Genomic DNA, 16,611 nt, shown 5'->3' on the forward strand with positions numbered 1-16,611 from the left:
CAATTAAAATTCGCTGAAATGTTGAGGGAGTACAAACCAATGGACAATATTTTCAAATGTTTATTTGATCGAAGCATGAGGTTCATGTTTGGAGCCCGCAGAATTAATGGCAGAATGGTACAGTTTACTCACGAAGTCCTCTAAAACTGCCGAATTATTTCGTTACATCAATGAATTATTCTATTAGCACTATTGAACACGACCCTGTGGTTGAATAAAAAAAATAATCGTTCTATTCTACTAAATTTCTCTCTCGGTGTATATTTACTGGGCACAATGTACTCTGTATATTTTCAATAATCTTTTTGTTCCGGAACTCATTTGTATTCTGAACGCATTTACATAGAATTGTTTGATTGGCCCGACGCTGGGAGGAGGAGGAATCACGTGACGTGAGGCATGGACTGTCCCGTGTCCACAAAATTTAAGGTTGTGTTTGTGTTTACAGTGGCTCCATTGGATTATAGAGGCAATGTTACACGGTTATTTGATTAAATATATTTAGAAAATGATGAGGAAAACACCAGGTGAGATAAATTCTATTATTTTAATTATTCAAAGTTAATTTAAATAAATTTGCATAATTTAATAGAGTCATTGTGCAAACCCCTGCCACACGAGATAACAAAACATGCAGCCACAACGGAAGATCGTGAAAGAATTGTTTTGAATTTCCTGGAGACTTCCTTACCGAATTCTGATGTTAATGAAATCACAGCTGAACTGAAAAAGGTTGTTACATTGTTCTTATTACAAGAGAGGTGTCGGAAGTTGGAAGTTTACTTAACTTTGTTTTAACTGCTTTCAGACGTTCATCTTTGGAAAACTAAAGTCTCACGATAGTGGTAAAAAAGTATTGCCAAAAAAAGGTAAATACTTGAGCAGCAGAAAGAGAAAATTGTTGGGACTGAAGAATATCAGCTCGGAGACTGACTTAAAATACGAGGACCTCGTGCCACTTAATCATTTGTGGCTGGGATATATTCAGCAAGCTCTGGCTATTCGTTCTTTCAGAGAGTTACCGTCCAGTACAATAGATTCACGCTGGGAAATTACTAATCAAAAGTTAATGAAAGCTGATCTTCATGGGGCTAGAGTTACTGTTGTTAGATCAAAATGCCCTAGTTTGGTGGGAATCAATGGCATTGTTTTGCAGGACACCAAGAATACCTTTAGGATTATGGGGAAAGACAATAAAATCAAAAGTAAGTTTTCGTTCGTTGAATTAATTGATTGTGCAGTTTCTAGTAATGAAAGAATAACTGAGTCAATACAGCCTTTTGTGAAGAATAATTAGAATGGATGATTTGTCGATAATTTCCAAAAAAAAAAGCCAAAACCTCGTGAACAATGGAATAAAATGAAGCATTTTCAATTTGATCGGCATTGAATCCAATTTGGAGGAAGGCCCTGGAACATTTGGATTTTTAAGTACAATTGCAATTGATTTAAAACCTTTGAAGAATATACGTGAGCGAAATTCCACAATTAATCTGAATTTTCAATAACTTTGTAGTTCAACAATGTAGGTATTTTGCATTTTGTTCTATTTTTATGTTATGAGGCTGAGATTTTTCAATTATTTATTTAAACTTCTGAAACATAAAATGGAAGTATAATATAAGGAGAACAATATTTTCAATCTCCCTCTGATATTTGTGAATAAATCCAATCCCTCAAAAATAATTATGAATAGTAATTCATGAGAGATTTGTAGATTTTCAAAAAATCGATAATTCTACATTCACGTAATTTTTGTAAATATATAATTCTCATATAATGATACTTATGAGTGTCCCTAGATATCTTTTGAATTTCGACATATTTCCTAAAGATTGATCCAAAGTTTGAAATAATAGAATAGAAGGCAGACTACAGAAACTCATGTTTAATATATTTTCTACAACTTCAGAATAACACTCAAGCTGTGCCACCTAATCAGTAGATATCGCGCACCAAAGATGGACTATTGCTACTCTCCATTCAATACCACTTCTGTCGACAAAATCTGCATCTCCAATAATTTGTAATCATTTTTTCAGCAGTTCCAAAGGAAGTCGTAGTTATAAAAATCCACCTCCCCGGAGCATCACTGGAATTATTCGCAAAAGAATTATGTATAAGGCCAGCAGAGCGAGCAGTGAAAAAATTTAAGGCAAATCACATAGCAGAATTGTAATCCATGCCTAGACCTACCAAATAGCCTCACGTAGAGGAAAATAAATCGCATCATCTCTAGTCCTCTAATGTTCAGAAGCTGTCATTTATTTCGATAGCCATCAGGATCATGCTTCAATACATCAATATACAATCAATACAATTTTACAATTTCGAGGTGAAAGCCCATCAACCGATATTAAACTACAATATTTTCAACTTTGTTTTTTTTTCTCATTTCTTTATTTCTTTCATTCTTTTACGACCTTATTCGTATGTATATCTACATATTACATAATTACCAATATAATTATACTTATATATTTTTTATGTATAATGATCAATCATTCATGTTTAACTTGCCATTTGTATTCCTTTCCAATATTCTCAATATAATATAATATTAATGATAATAAAAATTCAAGTTTATCGAACTGATAAATCATAATATCCCACGGGAAAAAGTGATATAAATACCATTAACAATGCACGATAAATCCATTCAGTGTTTTCATATAAGGGACAGTTCCAAAATTCCATGGTTTCTTTCATCTTCTTTGTTAGCGTTTTTCACTCTTTAAAATCGGTACAGATGAAGTGGTGTACTAGGAATGTCGTAAATTATCTTTTATCACCAATTACAATCCTCAATAAGAAATAGTGCACCCAAACAAACTGCATTTACCCAACACTTTCATTTTCTCCGTCATAATTTACTTAGGAGATTACGACAGGATAATCCTTTGGCGCTTCCAACGATCTCTTTAAATACAATTAATAAACTTAAAAATACATTACGAAAAAAAATGTGACAATTTAATCTCCATTTGGATGAGAGTAATTGAATCAATTTGTGTACCTCATTGAGATAATTTATTACGTACACGTGGAGCTGGATTTATCACACGATGTTTATTCAACAAATTGTCGAATCGATCGGTCGTCAATGAAATTATTACCGTAATGTTAGAGTCAATCATGATTAAGGGAAAAATGATGAAAATTCTTAAAAAAAAAAACACATTCAGATTTTCTATTTGTCAATGTAATTTGTATTTAACTTTCACGTAAAAGTATAAGAGAGAGAGGGGAACAAGTGTCATTAGTGAGTTAGGTAAATGTTTGGGGAGTGTTTCCCAAAGGATTAAAAGAAAACTAACGAAAATGAAGTAGGAAAGAGACTTTCAGAACTAAACATTCTTCATAGGCCCTAAAATTCAGAAATCAACAACTCTTTCGTACTCAACTGTATCCAGATAAACTAAGAGAAAACAATTGCTTTATTTCTAATTAAATTATACAATCCAAGAAAAAAAAATTAATAGACTCGCTGGGGGCTTTGAGCCATAGGTTCACAAGAAATATAAAACATCATTCTGCCACTAGACGCTAAACCACGTGACTGCCGATTTTCTCATCCCATCAATCAAAAATCCGTCATTTGTAACATCAATGAGACGATAACAATCTATAATTCATAATTTCACAATAAACCGTTCTATACTTTACCAATGTTTCGACTTTATGAAAATTATTAATCATCAAAAAATGAGGGCAATTCATAATGATAGCGGTTCCATAAAATACAATAATTCTAACACAAAATGCCACGACACTTTTTCCATATTTTATTCTTAATTTCCAATTTCGTGGTCATCTTCTTTTTCTTCCTTTAATTTTCCGCTGATGGATAAATATACACATATCAACAAACGAAAATTCATGAGAAATTCGAGGAAAAATTCACATACTTTGAATGGCTCGTCAAAATGAAAACTAATGGACTGTAACGTAAAACAAATTCTTCTGTTCAACTAATTCATTTTTCTCGTCATTATTATCTTTCACTTTTCTGATTACTGCACTGGAAAAATTATAATTACAAACAGACAATAATTTTTCTCTGAAGGACAACTGTCACAAGAAATCAGTGAAGGGGAAAGAGGGGAAGCGAGTCATGTCATCGAGGCAATTGGGCACTCGATGGACAACAGCAAATTTTCATAATTTTTGTATCAACTTTCTCACCAAAATAATCGAACACAATAGGTTCGATACTATCTAACAGAGTCTCTGTTTATTTTTTATGAATGTTCATTCGTATGAGTTGTTTTTTTTTTCAATCAGTTACTGCAGTTCAGGTCGATTAAATTTCTACGAAAAATAATGATTAACTAAACGGCGTATTTGAATGGTCTATTGAAACCTTGAGAAAAGTTGGTATTGTTCATTAGCGCTGTGAAAATTATCATTCAATGCGCCGTCTCACATGCCGTAGCCCTGATAAGCAGCGGCCGGTGGTGCATAGACACCTGGTGCTGCTGGATTACCGTATACTGCTTGTGGAGCATAACCCGGTGCCATCATACCGGGCCCAGCTGTCAACATTAGTTGGGGCTCCGGCATTATCATTGGCTTGTGCTCCTGATGATCGGTTTCCTCTACACGTCTACTCTCAGCCTCTTCCAATTTATCGACCTGTTAAAAATTTTCAATGACGATTATTTCAGTCATCTCAACAAAAATAATTTTTCTTTTTTTGCTATAAATATAATGATGTGCAATAAAAAATAATGTTTACGTTACAAAAAGAGATGTGCAAAATTCCGAAGCAATTCCTTACGTTATTTTCTATGAGACTACTTTATTGCTTAGATCATTCCATTCTTGAATCAATGAACTAATTTCATAAATAAAAAAATAAATGTGAAAGAATGGACACAGGTCTCCGCCTGAATAGTTAGGTGCTTGCATGATTTTTTTAGCAAAAAAAATTGATGAAATGCAAAAGTTTGATGATAAAAATTAAATACGTATTTTTTTTATTTGAAAAAAAAAATCAAGGTTTAGCCGACTGGCGACATGTCTGTGTATTGACGTCACAATACTTCATAAATTGGTATTTTAGCGTGACATCATACACCAGACGTTATTACTCTTCTTCATTTCCTTCATTTTTTATATTATCAAAAAAATATATTTCTGACATTTTTCATTCTATTTCATATCCAACAGGAAACTAACTTGCATGCGAAACCCCAACTCGCACCCGCTCTATAAAATCACCCCAAATAATGTACCAATACCAACCTTGGTGATGTACTCCCTCATAACTTGAATAAGATACGGCATTGCAAAGTTCAGAATCCTATGTCTCCACGCAAGTTCAAGGATAACATCAGGATGAAGTAGATCATAACAATAAAACAGACAAGCAGCGAAACAATCCTTGGAGTCCCTCTCCAAGAACCACTCGAGTAACTCCTCAGCTACCTCAGCATTTCTTGACTCAGCAGCATACTCCATAGCATCCCTAAACAGTCTGTCCTTCTTACAAAGTTCGACACTCTGCTTCCACCTGTTGTTTCCTTTATACAAATAAGCTGCAATTCTCCTGAATTCTATGAGCTCGTGTTTCTCGAGCTGTTGGGCAAGGGCAATATTATCAAAATTATCAAAGGCATCGATAGACGTCCTGAGCCCCTGGTAGTCCTCCTCATCGATTAGCAATCCATTCAAAGCCTCATTGATCGCTTTGTTATTCAATGCCTGTACAGACCTCAGATAGGGCTTGACAAGCTGAAGATGCCCAGTTCTGGTGAAATAAGCGACTGACCTCGTGTGATCCATTCTCGGTGAAAGAACAAGCAGAATGTCATTCAACAGCAGTGGTTTGTATTCAAGATAAAATTGAATGGCTTTGTAGTACAATTCCACATTAGCAACTTTAGTGATGACATCCTTGAAATGTCCCTCTCTCCATGCCTCAGTTGGATGCTGCATCATGGCGAGAACAGCGTTATCATATTCCTCATATTTATCATAAAGGAATACAAGCTCAGCCCACAGATGTGCTGACTCTGCCGCTCTCAACACCTTGGGAATATTGACACGTGACCAGAAAAGTTCGAGATGTTCACGCATTCTCTGTGGCTTGTACTTGCTGTACAAAATAGCCAGTTCAGTGAACATTCCCATGTGTGCACGTTCAAGGCCAAGTGCAGCCTCCAGTAGATTGATTAGCTCCTCAAAGTGTCCACGATCCTGATAATAATTGATGAGATCCTCGAGCTCATCAGCATGAACGACAATGTGTAGACCACACATCTGAGCAAGACGAAATTCTCCACTGTCAACACAGGCAAAGCACACCTCTTTCCAGGTTCTCGTAGAATTGGCTTTTCTCGCTGAATCCACAGCCCCCTGGAACTCCTTCAGGTGGACCAAAGTTATCGCAAGTCTTGCAAAATTGGAGACATTGTTGTACAGAAGTTTGGCAGCTTCGTACATTTTATCATCAAAGCATCTGTCACCAATTTTCTGTATATCAGCGTGATTTGGCCCAGAGATGAATTCCTCCAGATCAGCGAGTCTGTTGGTGCGTGCGTAAGCGTAGATGAGCTCGCTCTCTATGAATGATTCACGTGCCTTCTTCCTGGACATCTGGAGATAGCGCACCAGGTCCTCCCAGTGAGATGTGCGATGTGCTGTTTCCACAACATCAATGTAAGCTGATGGATCGTCAGCCTTGATGAAGCTGTCGATTGCTTCCTTGACGAGCCCCTTCTGGAGTTGAGCTCTAGCGAGTTGTGACCATACAGCCGGCTCGTTGCATCTCTCAGCGAATTCATAAGCTCTATCCAAGTTAGCCACCTGTTCAATGAGCACCTGAATGGCTGAAGTGTTGACATCAAACTTCTTGAAAATTGCAAAGGCCTCTTCATACAGCTCATTGTTAATCGCAATGTTGGCGATGTCTGGGGCATCATAGTTGTCCAGACGATTGATGTACTCCATTACACGAGTGCGATCGGCTTTAATTGCTGTGAGAATCAGAAGATTCTGGAGATTGCGGTGATCACTGAAGACCGAGCTGTCGAGGACAATTTTCTCCAGTAATTCGATGAGCTCATTTGGCAAATCTGCTGTCATGAAGGCCTTCACTGTTACTGAAATGTCCTCTGGATCTTGGGTTTCAGACAGGGCTGTTTGCACAACCTGATCAATGAGAGGACGTTTGTAGGGATTACTCTCGAGAAGTACTTCAGCCCATAAATCAGGATCCCGACGTCTAACCAAATATCTGGCTTCACTCTTGAATAAACTGTTCTCATTGCAAACAGCAATCAATTCACGATCACACTGGCCACGCTCGTAAGCTATACATGCCAAATGAGGATCACGTTTTTCGCAGTATTTTCCAACCACTCGGCTGTCATAGAATTGATTTTCCTTCAAAAATCTCTCAGGATTGTTGTTACTATCAATGTAGATTTTAGCTAGGGCGTTGTGCGTTGCTGGTTCGATGCAACCCTCGTGGACACGAGATTCCAACCAGGGAAGAAGGAGCTTCAGGCGATTGCGTTTTTCAACTTCCTCAACCAGTTCATCGGTGGAGAATTGGCCTCGTACTACGAGGATTAGATTTTTTATTATGTCCTCGGAACAGTCAACATCCAGGAGACCTCCTACCACCACTGGCAGACGTGATGGATTTACCTGCAAGTCGATTGAGTTGGTTACGAGAGTAATTTGTTAGGGATTGGAGAGGGATTAATAGGTCAATGATTCCGTAAACTACATGTGCTAGAGACAATGCGATCAGGCAATTGTGATAATGCCGTGATTGTAGAATTACCAGTGATGTCTCAACTGACATCATTTTGATCATTACGAATTTATTGAATGATTAGCATGATCAAGAGATATAATTTTCAATTCTGAAATTTGATTGAACCGCAATAACTCAATTAATTATAGCAATTTTATCATTTGAAAATCGGCTGGCGAGAATTTTAAGAGACAATATCACTTCAATCATTATCAGACAATGAGTAACAGTTGTCGATAGCGCAAGTTTTTTTTTTTACCGAGAATCTGAATAAAACTCGTTACTGAGAAAATTGTATTATCGAAGGTAATGACGTCAGGTAGTCCAATTTTATTAACAATGAAATCACCCGCAGAATGAGTGGGTTTGCGAGGAAATAGAGAAGACACTTTTTTCTATATAAATTCATCTTCTTACTATGAAGCCTCTTATTCCTCTGATGATTACACTGATAAAAAATTTAAGAACATTTTCTGAATCTGTTACTGAATTACTTCTGCTTTGCTTGAATCAAGACTTTTTGGAGAATGGGAATAATTTTTCTTTACGAGGAATTCCTTCAAGTGCAGAAAAAGCCCAATGAAAAATTTTCAGAATTTTCAAAATTTGCAGAAAAAGCCTAATTAAAAATGATATCTCCAATTGATCCCCTACTCAATACAAAAATCCCTATTTAAAAAACAAATCCTTACCTTCTGAACGTAAATCTCAATGTACTTCTGCAGATTATTACGATATAGATAAAGAACAAGATCGTGAACAAAATCAAAACGATCGCAAACGATGATAAGAGGCAGTTGATCCGACAATTTAGCTTCTTTCAAGAAATTCTTAACCCTCTCAGCATTATAGCAGTGGCTCTCCCGACAGATGCGCTCGACCTCCTTGATCTGTCCAATTTTGCAGGCAGCCTGAATATACTTAAAGTGCACTTCTTGGTCCTGGCTGTAGTTAACAATTGATCCGAGGAAATAGAACAGTCCCTCGTACGACTTGAAACTCTCAAAAAGATCGATCAGTGCTTTTGTAGTGAGTTGCTCATGATATTTGGTAGCTATTTGAACGCATATCTGCAAATTTTGTCGTATATTAGCAGTGAGCATAGCTTTTAGGCACTCCAGTGAGTCCTCGACCGAGAGGGTACCGAAGAAACCAACGAGCCAATCACCAGATAGTAGATGAGTATGTACAACTGCACGTTTTATATCGTAAAGATCGGTGTAATGCTCCAGTGCACGTTGAAGTAATCCAGATTTTTCACACAATTGAGCGACGTGTGCACGATCATAATGTGTAAACATTTGATTGCCAAGAATTGCATCAGCAACCTGAGGTGCAGATATAAGATTCATCTCGAGTAAACGTGTCTGAAGGACACCCTCGCTTGGACGATTGTTCTTAAGAGCATCCAGGAGAAAGGCTGTGCACTGAGGCACCATATTCTGCTCCATAAAAATGTCGACAATTTGATTAATATCGGCCAGGGGTTCGTCGTCCTGCACCAACATTTGAGCAAAAGCAACACCCTGATCTGGATTTATTCTCATGACATTTCGCAGGAGGAATATGTAGTCAGGAGTGTAAGACACCTTTTTGGCGTATAGTACGATTTTCTGAAATTGTCCCGTCTCAGCGAAACACTGGATCACTTTGTTGGGTACATTTGCACGTAAGTAAACACTCAGTGCTAGGGTTGGATCAGCTTGTTTCACCAGATCACCCAGCTCCTCGCTACACTCGAGTTTGTCCTCCTTCAGCCATTTCTCTAGGAGCTGTTTTCGACCTTGCACAAGCACTGGACGGCACAGCTCCAACGATTCGTATTTGTTAAGCTGGCCCTGGTCCAAGAGAATTCCAAAGTATTGGAGAAGGGGCGAGGTTTGTCCTTGAGTGGCTGGTACCTGGAATTATGGGAGAGAGTGATGAGTGAATTGCTGATAAAATAGGTTACTAATTGCGATTTGGGAATGCTTTCAAAATTGTAGAATTTCATCGTTTCAACACTTAATGTTTAAACATCTGATCGACTTTCAGAGCTTTTTTTTAGCAAAAATGTATTAAAATCCCATCAAACCGGATTAAAACAGCTATTGCACAAACTAAATGTTTATCAATGCCACGTAATTTAAAAAATAAGCAAATAATGTCATCTATAGTGATTATTCAAATATATTACTACATTTTGTTTCTTTGAATACTATATTGTCAAAATGAATGAGTAACCATAGTTTATCGTAACCCATATAATGAAAAAAAGCTTACGTTGACAATAAGATGATTAAAGAGCCCTCATATCTCTTACTTACTCCATCGATTCAACTACAGCAATTCCCTCGACTTGTCAACAAATCATCCTTAATTAAATAAAAACTGACCTGCTGAAATCGTTGTATAGTAGCCGGTGTTCTCAAAATCCCCTTAGGCGCATTAGCTGCGACCTTAGCAGCCTCGGCATACTGTCCATTCTGGAAAAGCATATTGAATTTCCTCACGAAAAGATCCTCAGCCCCAGACAAATTATTCCTAACAGCCATCCTCAGTGCAAGCTCTGGATTCTGGAGAACTCCATTGATGTAAGGTATGATATTCTCCTCCTCAACGGAAACCGACAACACCTGCCCCTTGCGATTGACTCCGATAATGCCTCCGGATGCTTCATGCGGTGCGGTAACAAAGATAGTTTCCCCCGAAATACGATTCATGAATATACACGTTGCAGACTCAATGTCGTACATGTGAATGTATCCATACTTGGTGATGAGATAAATGACATCGTATTTGGAGCTGACTTGCATAGCAACTGGAAAATCACTGCCAGCCTCTGGTGGGAAAAATACATCGACAGCTTTTTTGGGAAAGGCTGTGTTGCCTGCTGGTGGTTGTCCCACCTCGATAATGTGTAATTTGGCCCCCTGAACAGTTCTTACAGCAAAACAGAAGAGATTGCTGGGCTCAGCATTTCCCTCCATCTTGAATTGTGCAAAAGATGCAGCATGACCCTCGATGGGCTGGGAACATTTTCGTTCAACCGAGTACAGATGCATGGCCCCAACAACACGATTATGCTGAGCAGATATACCAATCAACAGCAGCCACGTTTGCTTGGGATCAGTACGATAATTTATAATCTGACAGCCGTTCAACGAGGCATGTCTGTCAAACATTTTCTGGGGAGTTGAATCACCCTCCATTGACCAGTGATAGACAGACTGTTCTGTTACAAGTGCCAAGGTATTCGGTGATATCCACTTCCAGAAGACCACCTCCTCTGTCATCGTGTGGGCCTTCATCTTGGATTTCATCTCAATGTTGAATATTTGGAGGGTTTTTTGAGCCTTCAGTGCTATTACTTTACTCGCTGGATTCATTATTGCCGAGTCGGCGGATATTGGCCTTCTTATTGGATTTGCAGAGTCGTTCATGTCGATTATAACAACTTGGGATGTGTCACCAACTTTTTCACGTACACAGATGAACTTGTCAGACTCCATCGTGAGGGTGTTAAAGCTGACATTGTTGGCGTTAATGCCGACAGCTGTGAGCTGCAATAATACGGTTTTTCGTGAGTAGGAGGAACAGGTTAGTTGGGTGAGATGGTTAAGGATATCCAGTCATTTTCTTATTGTATAAGGGAGATCGAACGATGAGTCTAACTTTTTTTAATAATTAATTAATTAAATTTATCGACAAACATGCATGACGAAATTGTCAAAAGCATGGGGATTATTCAATGTCCCTGATGATACATTTTGATCAGAAATTCTTTTTTTTTCAATCACTCAATGTTAACAAATGAATGAATGAAATAAATATTTAATTAATTTTATAACGATCCCAAATGAATGATTTTAAGAAATATCGAAATTTCAATGGAGATATGGAGGCATCAACTACGAAAATTATAAGACGAAACGAAAGTTCTAATGTCTAACCAGACAAGTAGAAAAGGTACAGCCTAGAATATCAGCATCAGACAAATAGGAATATGATGGCTTCTACATGTCAATAACGGTTCCAAGAGCAGGAAAAATTATTTGAAATTAATAATTATTGAACAAAGAATAAATAAACTGAATAAGTTTGACGCAGCTGAAGTTTGGCAATTAAAAGTTGATCGATAAAAAATAATTAAACACGATTGCGCTGGGGTAATATTAAGAGATCAAACCGTAAAGACAATTTCATTTTATTATATTATTATGCCAGGCATATTGAATAAACGGGAAAATCGTCTCGAAACTACCCCCCTTTCAGGAACTTGCCTGTTTACCCTAGTCCTAATTATTAATCCTTGGATTATTTGATTATACGAATTCACGAGGGCCTTGTTATTTTTGATGGATGGCCACAAGTAATCAATACCTACTGATAAAAACAAAAATATCAAATAGATTGGAGCTGTTATCACGAGCTCCACGAGCCAACCAGTGCCATGAAAATAGTGGATCACGGGTAAAACAATGTTAGAAAATTAAATAAAGTAATCATCCAGGGAATGTAGGCGGAGGGGCGTGTGTGTGCGTACAGAGTATACGTGGCCCCCTCCCCCCTCTTTTTTTTTAAATCACACAAACCAACATTAAACTCCATCTCGTGGTGTCATTAAATTTAATTCTATCAAATCTCAATAATCGTGAGGGCAGCTCAGCGATGCCATGAGGATGTTGCACCTTGGATCGATACGTGAGTAATCGACATTCAGTCGTGAGGAGGATTTGTAAAAAAAAAAAGCCCCCGAGGAATTGAGGATAAATAGGAGTGTCGAGAGTTGGCGAAAGGAGTCAATGGAGGGAGCTGTCAACCTCTACGTCAATTGATACTTTTCGTTCCGGATGGCAGGAAAATCAAATATCCTCCGATGATTTCAGCTTTTCGAGGGCAAAAAGCTCATCAGAAGGAGGAGAAAGGGGGAAAGGCCAGGGACAGGTGCAGGGAGGGGAAAATGAGCAGGAAAGGAACGTGGTGAACCACGTCGATGGCGGATGTCGGTCGACGCCGACTCGACTCTATCTCTCTCCCTCACACACGTTTCAAACCCAATATCCACTCTCTAATATTCATCTGTAGTTTTGCTAACGCCCCTCCGCCCCTCATCATCACTTCTTATCATCACTGAGGGCAATTTTTTTTTTCTAGGTAGTCGACTGGTCATTAACCACTCGATGAATCAGGTCACTTACCTGGAGATGCTCCTGAAACCTTATGGGCAGTAGCTGCGTCATTTTAACGGTGTTTCAATCAACTTCCCTTGGGCTCGATGACTTCAGTGCTCTGTTGTCGTATGATTTTCCTTGATTATCACTTCTACTATCCGATTTTTAATAATTCAGTAGACTAGCTACCGTTCACAAGGCTTTAACAATTGGATTACGAGATTTTTACGGATGACAATGGTACCGATGTACTTTAATTCAGTCATCAGCTTCACAAAACCGACTGACGCAAAGAACGAATGCCGTCACTGCTTTGCCGCTTGACACCTATCATGGCCGACCAGTGTACACGCCCCCCTCCCTTTTCCTAGGGAAAAAAGTAGTCCCCGACGATTTAATAATTTTCCAATTTTTCTTCTTTAGATTTTTCAATTCAGCTGGAAAGGGCTGCGCTACTACCAAGGCTAACACTGTCATTCAGACTGATGGGAGTATTGATTTTTAACGATGTTGCTCGAGAGGGGGAAAGGGGTGAGACTGATGAGGAAGATGGAGGATTTGAGAGGACAGCACAAGCGCATGGATAGCACTGGCGCTTGTTTTGAAAGAGGAGGAGGGAAGGTGGCTTTGAGATAGTGATCATACCCTCTTTGTCGAGGGTATTATGGGTTTGACATCTTTGTGGGGGAGTTTTGGGGTGAAAATTGTGAATGAAGTGGTGGATGCGCGGTGAGAATTGCACTGTGGTGGACTGAGAACAGTGGAATGGTGGTTGGAAGGTGGGGATAGTGTCTGGGAGATTTGAAATTTCTCATTCACGAGTAATAAATAATTATCAAATAATAATAGTAATAATAGTGGTTAGTAAGGTAATATATTATAATTTTAACAATAATTTTCTTGAACAATGAATGCATTTTTGAAAGGTGAGATCTCTCATCATCTTCATGTCTCGTCTGACATCTAATTATATCATCAATAGTAAATTACATGTACCTAAGGTCGGATCGAATTATTATGATACTTTAAAAAAAGGATTAGTGTTGTCTGAAGGCTCGCGGGCAATGACCATTTGTAATTTGATTGGAATAAATAATTTCTAATGCTTCGAGTGAATAATTATATTTCTGATTGATGTAGGCATCAAGAATTATTCTTTTTATTTCAGATGTGTGAATATGCAATGAAGGCTTCAAAACGATGAAATAATGAAATCATGTTTTGATACGAAAGAATATCTATCCAATAAGATATATTTCATTATATCTATGATATTTTTCTCTCAGTGTGGCAATTTTTCAAGGAATATAATTAAGTATAAATTGAGTAATTAAATTAAAATCCATAACTCTCGACCCCTTTCGTTACATTGGAATCGTAATGTCCGAATAACTAATTTGACCCCAACGAGAATGTTTCATCCACCTGGCTCATGGTTTTGTTTATGATTTGTTTATAATAGACATGAATTTGGCACTCATCCGAGACGAGTGTTTTATTTATATTTCACATTCACCTTTTGAAGAAAGCTCTAACGATTCTCTTATGAATATGCGAATGGTTTGTTTATTTGTCTGCATTCCTCGTACGGTTGAAAACTTGGGGAATGAATATTTATGGACCGGATTCTACTGCGATGATGCATCCCCATCAAACGAATTTTTCCACACTTGTAATTTCAAGCACCAACTACGTGGAATTCACGGTCACGTGATCGAGAAAAAAGTGCTTGCGTCGCAACATGGTGACGGTCAATCATTCAATTTCTGCGCTTCAATCACAGAGGAATTGTCTCGCTGAGAAAATGCAAAGGGAAATGAAGGTACCTTATTGGGATTAACTTGCCCCTCGATTTTATAGTGGACTTTGGTGGGGAGGGGAGAGGCTATATGAATAAACAAACAGTTGTCGTAAAAAAATCTCTTATTCATCAGCAGCAAATGCAACAATGTACAATCTATTTGGGAGATCCACTGGTTGCAATTTTACTGGCGAATAGTCCGGTTTTTTTTTTTGCTGTCAGGTAATTGTTTAGTCAAAGAGACCGAAGCCCATGTCATCATCCTCAGATTCAGATTCTTCTTTGGCGGCCTTCTTGTCTTCTGCAATTTAAAATATACAACAAACGATTCAGTAAACATGAATTTGCTTGAGATCCGTTCGGTTGGAAATAATTGCTTTGTCAGATGGAAAAATAGCCATCACTGTAACTCAGTCGAAAGATGGTACGGGAATTTCGGTCATCATTTGAAGAATTTGTTGGAGATGTGGGCGAGTTGGGGGATTTTATGTCGTTTGTGGAGTTGCAACGGCTCGATATTTGTAGTGAACTTATTCCAAAAATGTTTAGCACATGATTGTTCGTGAATGAACGGGATTTTTCGAGAATCATGGCTTATCCTTAAATCTCAATTTTAATATAAAAAAACGATTTTTCATTAAGCCGATGCGTCACTAATTTCTCATTGCTGATTCCGAATTTTTTATAGAAGCAGCTGTTGCACATTATTAGGTATTTTGACAAAAACTTTTGAAGAGAAATCTGAATGAATCTCCAAGATAATTTCTTCTCAACTCCACTCCAAATGAAAATAAAAACAGTTAAATCGAATCATAGAATTTACCTTTCTTCTCCTCAGCAGCTGGAGCAGCTCCACCAGCGGCGGCAGCAGCAGCAGCAGGTGCAGCAGCACCACCTCCAACTGGCATGGAGGAGAGCTTCTCACGTCCTGAAAAAAAAAAACATTAGATCAGCATCTCCACTCATTCAAACTATTTAATTAGCTCCACCAACAGGATAACATTCACTTACCCTGAGCAATCAAATCCTCGATGGACTTTCCATTGAGCTCGGCAATGATTTTTTTTACTCTCTCAGCATCAGACTCAATTCCTACCGAGGAGAGGATCTTCTCAATGGCATCTTGGGAAGGTGAGGCATTGCCACCAAGGACAGCCAACAGATAAGCGGCCACGTAACGCATTCTGAGATCAAATGGTAAAAAACAAGTTAATTAACCTCACTTTTGTCAATTTTGTAGTAGTCTCGTTAGTGGGGTTTATCGTCAGGAAATAGTTAATCATCACTGCCAATCAGTCGAAAGATGGTGATAAATTGCAATCATCATGAAAAATTCGGTGGTTTAGTTAATATTTTACAATCTGAGTGATAAATCAATTGGATTCGAATTATAAAAGAAAGAAAAAATTAAACATGCCACTCATGGCGGCTCCTATCCGACCGCATCCGTAAACATCGCATCGAATTTAATGAATTTTCACTTTCAAACCATTTATTTAATTAGGTCAAACTATAAACAACGGATTGTTACCAATATTTTCAACAATTTATACTGAATTATTCACTTACTTTTAAGTCGTGGTGACACGAAACGTGGATGACGCTAGAATGTAACAGAACGTTCTCCGCAAAGAAACGAAATGAACGAGGCAAAGCTACTGCCGAAGAATATACTCTCTATAGAAGTCCGGTTTCCGGAATCAGGACTTATACTTCGACTAGCTGGAAGGCAAGATGGCGCCACCGCCAACTTACTAGTGGTACGTAAGATAGTCGATAGATGATTGTTTTTCGCAAAATGAACAAATTCTATTGTTTGTGCTAGGTTTGTACTGACTTGAAAATATTTTGTTAATTTCTCATGGATTTTTAAATAACTAATACTGAGC

At 38.0% G+C, this 16,611-nt stretch overlaps 3 protein-coding genes across 4 annotated transcripts; 1 reads left to right on the forward strand and 2 right to left on the reverse strand.

Moving 5' to 3' along the window:
- Window positions 1-285: 285 nt before the first annotated feature.
- On the forward strand, window positions 286-3,475 carry LOC135168530 (ribonuclease P protein subunit p29). Of its 2 annotated transcripts, none has more exons than XM_064132816.1 (4): window positions 286-527; window positions 593-732; window positions 809-1,205; window positions 2,046-3,475. In XM_064132816.1, the coding sequence occupies exons 1-4, from the start codon at window positions 509-511 to the stop codon at window positions 2,177-2,179; spliced, it is 690 nt and encodes a 229-aa protein (XP_063988886.1). In that variant the 5' UTR covers window positions 286-508; the 3' UTR covers window positions 2,180-3,475. The 2 variants fall into 2 exon arrangements, with proteins under 2 accessions (XP_063988886.1, XP_063988885.1); XM_064132815.1 differs by having other exon boundaries at window positions 340-527; window positions 2,043-3,475.
- Window positions 3,409-13,438, reverse strand: LOC135168523 (clathrin heavy chain). Its single transcript, XM_064132803.1, has 5 exons — window positions 12,949-13,438; window positions 10,144-11,310; window positions 8,461-9,669; window positions 5,248-7,656; window positions 3,409-4,635 (listed from the first exon to the last, which is right to left on the reverse strand). Exons 1-5 carry the CDS (start codon window positions 12,988-12,990, stop codon window positions 4,423-4,425), a joined length of 5,040 nt encoding a protein of 1,679 aa, XP_063988873.1. The 5' UTR covers window positions 12,991-13,438; the 3' UTR covers window positions 3,409-4,422.
- A 1,388-nt stretch (window positions 13,439-14,826) lies between these two features.
- LOC135168534 (large ribosomal subunit protein P2) lies at window positions 14,827-16,448 on the reverse strand. Its single transcript, XM_064132821.1, has 4 exons — window positions 16,292-16,448; window positions 15,734-15,906; window positions 15,546-15,650; window positions 14,827-15,023 (listed from the first exon to the last, which is right to left on the reverse strand). Exons 2-4 carry the CDS (start codon window positions 15,903-15,905, stop codon window positions 14,953-14,955), a joined length of 348 nt encoding a protein of 115 aa, XP_063988891.1. The 5' UTR covers window position 15,906; window positions 16,292-16,448; the 3' UTR covers window positions 14,827-14,952.
- Window positions 16,449-16,611: the final 163 nt, after the last annotated feature.

This window comes from Diachasmimorpha longicaudata, chromosome 13 (genome assembly GCF_034640455.1).
Source record: "Diachasmimorpha longicaudata isolate KC_UGA_2023 chromosome 13, iyDiaLong2, whole genome shotgun sequence".
NCBI classification, from domain to species: Eukaryota; Metazoa; Arthropoda; class Insecta; order Hymenoptera; family Braconidae; genus Diachasmimorpha; species Diachasmimorpha longicaudata.

What these genes read in the sequence shown, in the direction of transcription:
- LOC135168530 (XM_064132815.1), top strand. An exon ending in TCACAGCTGAACTGAAAAAG is followed by an intron (nt 733 to 808) that starts GTTGTTACATTG and finishes AACTGCTTTCAG; the next exon opens with ACGTTCATCTTTGGAAAACT. An exon ending in GAAAGACAATAAAATCAAAA is followed by an intron (nt 1,206 to 2,042) that starts GTAAGTTTTCGT and finishes TCATTTTTTCAG; the next exon opens with CAGTTCCAAAGGAAGTCGTA.
- LOC135168523 (XM_064132803.1), bottom strand. Translation starts at nt 12,990, where the DNA reads ATGACGCAGCTACTGCCCATAAGGTTTCAGGAGCATCTCCAG. An exon ending in TTGAGATTTACGTTCAGAAG is followed by an intron (nt 7,657 to 8,460) that starts GTAAGGATTTGT and finishes ATCGACTTGCAG; the next exon opens with GTAAATCCATCACGTCTGCC. An exon ending in TGAGGGAGTACATCACCAAG is followed by an intron (nt 4,636 to 5,247) that starts GTTGGTATTGGT and finishes AATTTTTAACAG; the next exon opens with GTCGATAAATTGGAAGAGGC.
- LOC135168534 (XM_064132821.1), bottom strand. Translation starts at nt 15,905, where the DNA reads ATGCGTTACGTGGCCGCTTATCTGTTGGCTGTCCTTGGTGGCAATGCC. An exon ending in CGAGGATTTGATTGCTCAGG is followed by an intron (nt 15,651 to 15,733) that starts GTAAGTGAATGT and finishes TTTTTTTTTCAG; the next exon opens with GACGTGAGAAGCTCTCCTCC. An exon ending in AGCTGCTGAGGAGAAGAAAG is followed by an intron (nt 15,024 to 15,545) that starts GTAAATTCTATG and finishes TTTAAATTGCAG; the next exon opens with AAGACAAGAAGGCCGCCAAA.